The sequence below is a fragment of the Prunus persica genome, chromosome G7 (assembly GCF_000346465.2).
Source record: "Prunus persica cultivar Lovell chromosome G7, Prunus_persica_NCBIv2, whole genome shotgun sequence".
Taxonomy (NCBI): Eukaryota; Viridiplantae; Streptophyta; class Magnoliopsida; order Rosales; family Rosaceae; genus Prunus; species Prunus persica.
This window is the reverse complement of record NC_034015.1, coordinates 3,553,065-3,562,952: the sequence shown is the minus strand read 5'-3', so window position 1 is coordinate 3,562,952 and position 9,888 is coordinate 3,553,065. Positions and strand designations below refer to the sequence as shown.

The window sequence follows — 9,888 nt, the reverse complement described above, 5'->3', positions numbered from 1 at the left end:
CATGATTTGGAGGATTTGAGATTAATGGGCTTTTGTGATTGACAAACTTGCTAATCATTATTGATGCTTCTTCAGTATTTTGGGAATGAGCTTGATGCTTGGGCATAATCGATCATTTATTTGGATTGGACTCACCATCACATCATGGTTGAGTTGCGTGACACTTCTTTTTGAATGGCTTCCTAGCCACAATGATTGGTCCCTATCCTTTTCATTGGGGGTTCTGTTGGCGTGTTTAGTAATCGTCTTGCATTTGAGAAAACTCTTGCTACTTAAGTTCACGAGAATATTGGACTACCAAATTTGATCCAATGGCTAACAAGTAGGTCCTCTCTTGAAGACCTTAGATAGTAGCCCTCATTATTGTAAGCGTGTCAAACGTATGGGGCGAGCTAGAAACCCAACATAGTTGCTCATTTAAAGCCCATTTATTAAATTTTATTTATTTTATAGGAAAATAATACATAATATTATTACATTTATATCTTAACTTCAAGTCTATTTCTTTTTTCTAATAATATATATTAAAATTTAATATTTTATTATATATATATAAAATAATAATTTTAATTTTCAAGTTTCAATTTTTAAAATCTAAACAATAATCTAGTCATTTTCTATTTAAATGTATTTAAATAAAGTTATTCGCCTATTTTTTCAACAAATAATAAATCTTTTTTTATATATCTATATATATAAAGCAAAAGGCAGAGAATGGTGAAACATTCAAAATACCAGAAAATGCCCTTTGTTAATTCAAACATTAAGAATTGAAATTATTAATTAAATGAGGATAATATGATAAATTCATATTTTTTAATATTAAAAAAATTAAAATTAAAAACAAAATAAGATAATAGGTCCTACTTTTATGGAACATAACTACCCTGTTATCTTTTATTAATTCTAAAAATAAAATAAAAAAGAAAAAGAAAACCAATTGACACATGCGTGAGCATGTGTCAAGGGGCTAGTACATAATTATAAAAAAAAATTTCATAAAGTTGTAAAAAAAATTACCAAAAAAAAATAAAATAATGCATAAGTTAAATTTGGTGTGGGCACATCTCGGCCTATTTAATGGTCTGCCACGATCACGGCTTGAGCCCATATAAGCTAGGATTGTAGGCTTGGACCGGAATTGATAATTTTCATAAATGGACGAGCCCTGTACGGCCTGTTTATTAAATAGTTGGACTCTAAACGAGCTGAAACGGCCGTCTAACACCTCTAAGAATGGCAAAGTGGGTTTTACAAACGAGCTGGCCCACGCCCAAGCCGAAACCCAAATCGAAAAATAGTCATCAAGATCCCCTCTCCTCCTCTGTTTAGTCTATTTATTTCTTGAGAGAAAAGCCAGTGTCTCTCTATTTGTAGCTTTCTCAGTCGAGCTCTCAACAACACTCGACCCAAAAGAAGAAAGATGAGCAGCATTGGAACAGGTTACGATCTCTCCGTCACCACATTTTCTCCTGATGGCCGCGTCTTCCAGATCGAGTACGCCGCCAAAGCCGTTGACAACTCCGGGTACCTTTTCCCTCTGAAACCCTACTTTGGTTCCCCGAAAAATGCAATACTTGTCCAAATTTTCAATCCACACGATTTTCGCTATCTGATTTGGGACTTTGGAGGTTTTTGTAATTGTCCATTAATTGTTGCAGGACTGTTATTGGGATCAAATGTAAGGACGGCGTTGTTATGGTAAATTTTTTTTTTCCTTTCTTTCTTTGTAGTTTAATAAATAAATTTTTTTCAAAATTTTAGTTCTCATCCTCACTGGTAAACATGAGTAATTTTTATTTATTTATTTTGAATTTCAGGGTGTTGAAAAGCTTATAGCGTCGAAGATGATGTTGCCAGGTTCCAATAGAAGGATTCATTCTGTTCATCGCCACTCCGGCATGGTATTTACTTGGATTCTCTTATAGTTTTACTGTCAAAAGTGGGCTCTACCCAGTCCTACTAACTGAGCTCAGTAATGGTTCATTTTTCTTTAGGATCTTAATTTATCTACCATTGTTAATCAAGGATGCCAAGATTATGTTGTGGGCATGCTTAGATAGATAATATGTTCGATGGTCACTTATAATGTGGGGAAATCCATATTCCTCATTGAAAAATACACTTTAGGCATCAACAATATTACTTACAAGCGAAGTTTTTTATATAGAAATTACACTATAGCTTGAACTAGGCGAGAAAGGAGTTCACTTTTGCTGTTGGGTTATCTGAAAGTTTTGTTGCTCTGGCCTCTAGCTGCTTTTTGGGAAGAAAATAGGTGTTTCTCTTGCTGCTTAGAAGTATAAGATGAAATCTTAAAACTTTAGCAGTCCTGGTGCTCAGAGAGTCTGACTACATTTCACAAATCGATAGACTGTTTCTTTTTCAGCCCTAAACAAGAGCTACTAACATTGTGAATGTCTTTGATGTAGCCTCCATATCTTAAGTCTGTACACCTATGCTTATCACTAGGATTCTGAAATAAAAGAAAGTAGCATACAGAGTGCTGCTTATTTGAAATGCCGCCTGGAATTGAAAAGTCACTAGATATGGTTGGAATCTGCAAGACTGGGCTAGCCTGATTCTTATATCCCTGGGTGCTTCCTTTATGATTTCGTTCGTAGGTTATGGTCAAACTGGTGATATGATATTCTAAGCAGCATGTGGATTTGTATAAACCATTGCTAACTGTAGTTTGATACATCATAGACAGATATTGAGATATTCATAGAATGTATGATATTTTGTGCCAGCTTTAGATTTTTTGATATCTCATGAGATTTGTCTGATAATTTTGGTGGTTCAATTATGACCTATCAATCTTAGCGAGAGAGCTGACTTTTAAATTTAGTTTTTGATGCATTTTATGATGTTATCCAATTACAGGCAGTTGCTGGATTAGCAGCAGATGGAAGGCAAATTGTTGCCAGGACCAAGTCTGAAGCTAACAACTATGAAAGGTGTGCCTTTCTCTTTGAGTTTTGCCTACAAAAAAAGAAGAAAAAAAGTGTTTCTTGTTCTTTGGAACATTTAAACATTCTCTCTCTCTCTCTCTCTCTCTCTCTCTCTCTCTCTCTCTCTCTCTCTCTCTCTCTCTCTCTCTCTCTCTCTCTCTCTCTCTCGGATTTGTGTTAATATATCCTCCCCTTACTTTCCTTTCCTTTTCTTTATCAATTTTTTGCTCTATTATAATTTGAATGGACAGGTTTGTTTGGCTGGAATCCTGTATTTAAATGTTAACTTGTGATTGGTCTAATCAATGGGTAAATAAAAAATTTGTTTTGGTTGGTACACCCATCTTTGGCTTTTCATTTAGTTATATTAGTCAATAGACAGGCTCACCGTCCTTCAGATTACACTTGCATGTTATGGATGTGTAAGCATGCGGTTGTAAATTTTCAACCATTGCCATTGAACATTTTTCATGATAATATCTGAAGTATTTCCCTGTTCTGGAGAATTCTCTCTGTCTCCCTCTGCCTCACCGCATGTTGTAATAGTTTAATACTGCTGATACCTTTTGAAAAATGCAAATATGTTGCTGGTCCCCTCACTTTGTGGCTACTATCTATTTCACATTATGCTTGTGTTTTCAGGAGTCGGGACTTGCTTAATGTTTGTTCGTTGCCTGTTAATAATAATGGACATGACTGGTCTTTTTGTTAATATCCTTTTGAATTATCTAGACAATCTGGTTGGTGAACAAGTTTTGAAACTCTCTATAGTAATTGTATGCATGCATAATTGTGACTACTCGTTTATTCTTTTTTCCTCCCCAGTCTTGGAATGATTACTACTTGCGATGTGATGATTGACTCTTCATTATACATAGATTGACCCTTGAAATTGACCTCTGGGGTTCACCCGAAATTCAAATGGTCTGTGTATCTTTTATCTATTCATGTTTTTACATGTTTATCTAAATTTTATAATTTTTCTGCAGTGTGTATGGTGAACAGATTCCTGTTAAGGAACTTGCCGAACGTGTTGCTAGCTATGTGCATTTGTGTACGCTATATTGGTGGCTCAGGTTTGATGAGAACTCGCAATTCCTTGTTATCATTTTAAAGGTTCTGTTTACACCCTCTTATTATTTATGAAAGTTGTTACGCAGACCTTTTGGATGTGGGATAATCCTTGGAGGTTATGACAGAGATGGGCCACAACTGTACATGGTTGAACCTTCCGGCATTTCTTATGTGAGTTTATTTTTGTATCTTGTTATTTTTCTGCGTAAGAATTGTATTTATTCCTTTTTTTTATTTAGCATAGTATTTTTGTTGTTGACGTGTTTTGTATTAATACTGCTCTTGGCCTTGCTTCTAGAGGTATTTTGGTGCTGCAATTGGAAAGGGCAGGCAGGCTGCTAAGACGTAAGTTGAGAGTTTGTTTTCTAAATTTTTGTGACAAGATATTGCAGCATTATCTTGTTGAGAAATTCCTGATTTATTAATGCGGACTTGAGTAGTAGAATTTGCAATATGGCCCATCTTGGTCCCACTGAAAGCTTGTGTACCAAATACTGCCATTAGGGAAATCCACTCAAATGTATCCACAAAAATTTCGTATCAATTTGGTCCATCTTGGTCCCTCTGAAAGCTTGTGTACCAATCAGTCAAACATTAAGTCAAAATTGGTCTACCAGGCTGTACACAGTCTATGCTAACAAGGATGCTTGAACATTTGTCTTTTATAATTCGATAATAGCATTAATGTTAAATTTGTTCGTTCTTGAAATTCTCTCCTTTTGTTTATTATATTTTATTGTGCTGAGAAATTTGAAAGATGGTACTGGTATATCTATATCGTGTAATGGCAGTGAGATTGAAAAGTTGAAGCTCTCGGAATTGACTTGTCGGCAAGGTGTTATTGAAGTAGCCAAGATGTAAGTGGCATCCTCTATGAATTCTTTGTTGGCATGTTGTAATTTGATGATGGTGGCATCTAGGTACAGACTTTTAATATATGTATAGTGTTATTTTGTAACAAGGTCCTTAAATAAGGGTTTGTTTCTCAACTATTACGTGAGATGTGGCCGATAAATATGCAAAGAGGTGTACATTGGGTAAGATGCATCGAGCAGGCCCTTATTTCAGGACCTTATTAGTGTATATGCATGCATGTAGGTATGCATGTATATCTACATCAAAAATGTGACCTTTGTTTTTCGATATAAATAACTCTTTCTTTTTACTTTTCCTAAAAATTCAATGTAACCTTTTCAAGACAAACAGCTTTTTCTTTTGACCATTTTTTTCTTCAAAATTCAGTGTACCTAACAAGGATGCTTCATATTTGATAATATTGGTTGTCATATCATTATGAACAAGATAGAGGGTCGAAAGCCTTTTTTTTTTCACTGGGTGCACTGTTCTATCTACTGATAGGTCTAAACTGTTATGGGCCCATTTTTTTTTTTTTTTTTTTTTTTGTAGTTCTTTGTGGAAAATGAGAGTGGGTATGGGAGATAAATCGAACTGTGCCTTCATAGAGGAATAATTACTGTATAAACTATAATAGACAAGGGAAAACGAAAGAGTACTAAAGTGTGAACTGGCAGAAATCTAGGCAGTTGCCTTTGTGCATTTTTGGTGTTCATGTAAGAAAAAGAAAGAGTTGCAGAAATGAGAACTGGGTAAGGGCTGAATTTCCCTTGGTCTCCCTGCACTGTACCATGAAGATTTTGGATAAGTTTATTGTGCTACCCATATGGCAGATAATGTTGGATAAAAGATACATCATAAAAAGTGTACGGCAGGTAATATGTTGGGTAAGAGGTAAATTATACAAGTCTATTAGTTAATAATTCTGTAACCTTTAGGCCTCTTTCTTAGTTGGGTTTAGGGGTTTTGTAGCCCTTGTTTTTGCAATTCTTGATTGTGGGTTTTGTTGTGGCTCTCGTTTTTGTTTTTGGCTTAGCTATGTTCTTCTGGGGTATGCGCTTGTCTTAACTCCTCAAGTAATCCTTTTTATCCCTCATTTTATCTTCCAGAACAAACCTCAAGTAATCCTTTTTATCCCTCAGAAATTTATTTTATCTTCCAGAACAAAAATAATTTTTTATTAGCCAGATGCATCTCACTCACTTCACTCACAGTTGCATCTAGTCGTCAATATTTTGAAATGGAACTTTTGATGTTGTGGCCATCTCACCCACTCCATTTTTAATTTTATTGTTTTCAGCAATAAAATTTGTTTCTTAAAAAAAGAAGAAGCTGTGGCGTGTTGCATGAGATTGTTATAATTATTAGCTTGTGTGTCTTTGAGTATGTAGTTCTTTTTCTCAGACACTAGATTGTTTCATATGCTTCATGAGTTTGCCATAAGATATGTCATGGCATAATGTGCTTGTTCTAAAGAGTGATCTCAATAATAATATTTTTCATGCTACTTTCGCCCCCCATTCCTGAACAATATTGTGCTGGTAGAAGACATCAAAGCATTTATGTATTTATGCATGTCTCATGATGCTCAATCTCAAATTTCTACTAACTGTAATATTCAATTATGCCAAACAGCATTTATGGAATCCATGATGAGGCAAAGGACAAGGACTTTGAATTAGAAATGAGCTGGGTCTGTGATGAATCAAACCGTCAGCATCAGAAGGTATCTAAAGTTTGCTTTTGAGTTCAAGAAACTTGCAAAATTCAAACTAATTTCAGATACAGCTTTTATTTTTTCCAATTGCCTCATTTGTTTTTCATACCATCTTTTGTGATTAAAAGTAACATGTCATTAATATGTGAAGTTTATCAGATTTTTTTAAAAATTATCTTTCCTTTCCTTTACTATTTCCTTTTGATTGGTTGTTAGGCCACATTCCATAGCTTTTCTTATTTTCTTAGGGAGGGACCTAGTGGGGAATGGTACATGACCTAGAACCTTTATCTCACTTGGAGATGTAGAACGTACATTTCTATAGCAGGCTCACAAATGTATTCAACAAAAAATTGAGAATATTTCCAGAGCCTGAGCAGAAACTCTTTATTTGTAGCAATGGTTCCTGACCTGTATGATTAATTTGCCATCTTAATTTATTTGTGAAAAACCTTGTCATCGTGTTTTAGTACTGTTAATTTGAATACAATCCTCTTTCAAAGGTTGCTATTTGTACTACATTTGCTGACCACATCTCCCATAGAGGTAGGTGGTCAGTAAATGTGGTACAAAATATTCGTATCTTTCGGAAGGCTCAGCTGTTTCAGTCGTTTTCCCCCTGAAAACCAAGTAATCTAGACTGGTATAGGATTTAGAGATTGTGTTCTTTGATGTGCCATAGTGTTCAGTTGTGCGTGGTTCCTAGCTACAACTGCCAACTTTAATGATATCTATTATTCATGTTCCACAGTGCTTAATATCTTTTTGAACTTCTGCATTTTAAGCCCCACATTCAAATTGATGATTTAACATGGGAGGGAGATTATGATTCTTTTGAACCAATATTTTTCCATTGCCCTTCCGTTTTCCATTTTCGCTACTGCATGGTATTATAATGTTTTCGTCTTCATCTGTGTTTTGTTTTTGTTACCTTGTAGGGTAGTTCCATGTGAAAGCCTGTCTTGCATATCTATAATTTTATTTTTCAATTTTCAGGTTCCAGATGAGCTTCTAGAGGAAGCAAAGGCAGCAGCTAGAGCAGCATTGGAAGAAATGGATGCAGATTAGAAAGCTAATGATAATATGTTATTATTCTGATGGTTTTATTTCAGTGAGTCCTTGTGCCTACTCAAACAAGTATGTCTAGAAAGAAAAAAAAAAAAAAAAAAAGGGGTTAATGGGATAAGATTGATGGATTTTCATTAGCCAATTTGACTGCTGTAGTAGTCTTGTACCTTATGCTGTTCAATTTACCAAGATTGCGGTGCAAACTGTATCTGTAGGATGTTTGAGAAACAGAGTTTCACTTTCATTACGCACGTTTGCCCTTTTACTGCTAATGGTAATTCTGTTATATGAGTTCACTTTTCTCTTGCCAGAGTTTGGCTCGAAAGCAATTTTAGTCACTGTGATTTCAATTTTCTCAATTTCGTCATTGATACTTGCATTCGTTAACAAATCAAGTCACATCTCTCAATTCGTGCTAAATGCGTGCAGAAGCAAAATTATATTTCAACCCTTTAAAAAAATTAATAAATCCAGAAGTGGATGCAGATGGTGATGCTTTCACGTGGGTAACTGAGATTTTCGAGAGCATTTCTTCCTTTCTTCTTTTCTAAACTGGATCTTGGTTTTCAAGATTGGAGCTTTGAGTTCGTGGGTCTGTTAATCTTTGCAAAACTTGGAAAGTAGCATAAACTTTTTCGGGCCAAAAAAGGACTTTGGTTTTTACAATGAGACTGCATGAGAGCAAAACTTATTTGGCAAGTGGGGTAGACGGAGAAAGAAAGTGAAGACGAGCATATCGAGCCAACTTGGTTGCTGCGTTCATGGCCTCTAAAGTATAAAAACAATAAGCTATACTTTTTGTCAAAAATACAAAATAAATAAAAATTATCAGAGAGAGTTTTAGAGCCATCCAGCCCTCACTTGAGAAACGAAAACAAAGAAAACCAAGGAACAAAAATGGAAGCAACGATGGGATTGATTATGGCTCTCTCCGCCCTCCTCTCCCTTCTGCCCCAACACTCCTCTGATCTCCTCTCTCAAGTCGAACTTCATATTTGGGTCGGTATGGCTGGTGGGGTGGTTGGTTGCAAATAAAGGAGAAATGAGAAAGGATTTGGAGATAAGGATGGTGGATTGGGGTGGGAGAAATAACTGGGTGGTTGTTTTTTTTTTACTTTTTTTATTATTAATTGTTTAAAGAGTGAAAATACAATTTTGCCCTTGCACATATTTAGCATGTGCAATTAAACTGACAAAATTGAGATATGTGACCTTGTTGATAGGGGAGATTGGTTCTGTTGGACGAGGGTCTCGAATCGAGCCAGGGCCGGAATGTACCTTGGGCTGTTGGGTTGACTCAATTTTCCTGGACAACCTGCACACTTCAAGCAGCTAGATCGTCAAACGAGGGGGAGCTGGCGTGATACCAGTCGAACCCCCTCTGATGGCTAAGTTAGTGGCTGGTTTGGAGTAAGGAGAAGGATACAAAGTTTCTGGGTGAGAATAGTTATTACCTTTGTCACAATGTAGATGAAGAGTATTTATAGAAGAATGTTGAGGCCCAAAATGTCACAAGAAGCCCAAAGATGTTTAAAGCCCAATATAACATATAATGTTGGTCATACGTTAATCCAAGCTGTATTTTAAGAATTTATCCACTAAATAAATATATAAATAATGTACATGCCATGCCAAACAAATAATACATTATCATATGCTAAACCACCCGACAAGTTTAAGTGGGGCCAAGCCACATATATGCATGGGGCTTGCTGAGCGGGTTGTGGTGTGGATAGTTATAAGGATCCATGAGGCCCATTAAAGGTTCAAAAGAATGGAGGTTTTGGGCTGCTTGGGAGCCCTAAAACCCAAGCCTATTTTCTTGAGCCCGTTGAATGGGTAAGCAGAGAGAACGTGCCAATCTTCCAGCATTAAATCACCAACCACCAGCTTCTTCTACCTGCATCAAAGCCAAAGTTACTCCTATTTTCTTCCAGCAGCTCTAAAAATAGGTTACGGTGCCTACTACTCAACCCCAACTTACTAGCACTAAAAACACAGTCAAACATTATAAATCATTTTACTGTGTCATCAACTTCTGCCTAGGGACCCGCTCATTCATTGCTTGCTTCAGAAATGTTGGAGCTCCAACGGCTATAAAAAGAAGCAATGATAATCCAATGAGGGGAGGACAACCAGCAAGCCATACGACACCTAAGCCTAACCCATTCATCTCCTCATTTTCTACCAGGAAGGCAGAGGCAAGCTTACCCTCTGCTG

General features: G+C 36.1%; 1 protein-coding gene across 1 annotated transcript; it reads left to right on the top strand.

The window, feature by feature from the left end:
• LOC18769742 (proteasome subunit alpha type-3) lies at positions 1,315-7,978 on the top strand. The gene is made up of 10 exons (XM_020568675.1): positions 1,315-1,527; positions 1,662-1,701; positions 1,821-1,904; positions 2,887-2,960; positions 3,944-4,030; positions 4,115-4,199; positions 4,327-4,373; positions 4,820-4,885; positions 6,519-6,609; positions 7,597-7,978. The coding sequence occupies exons 1-10, from the start codon at positions 1,424-1,426 to the stop codon at positions 7,666-7,668; spliced, it is 750 nt and encodes a 249-aa protein (XP_020424264.1). The 5' UTR covers positions 1,315-1,423; the 3' UTR covers positions 7,669-7,978.

Excerpts from the sequence above, each read along its gene's own strand:
- LOC18769742 (XM_020568675.1), top strand. The coding sequence starts at position 1,424 with ATGAGCAGCATTGGAACAGGTTACGATCTCTCCGTCACCACATTTTCT. Across the intron at positions 4,200-4,326 it reads AACCTTCCGGCATTTCTTAT|AGGTATTTTGGTGCTGCAAT; the intron begins GTGAGTTTATTT and ends CCTTGCTTCTAG. Across the intron at positions 6,610-7,596 it reads CAAACCGTCAGCATCAGAAG|GTTCCAGATGAGCTTCTAGA; the intron begins GTATCTAAAGTT and ends TTCAATTTTCAG.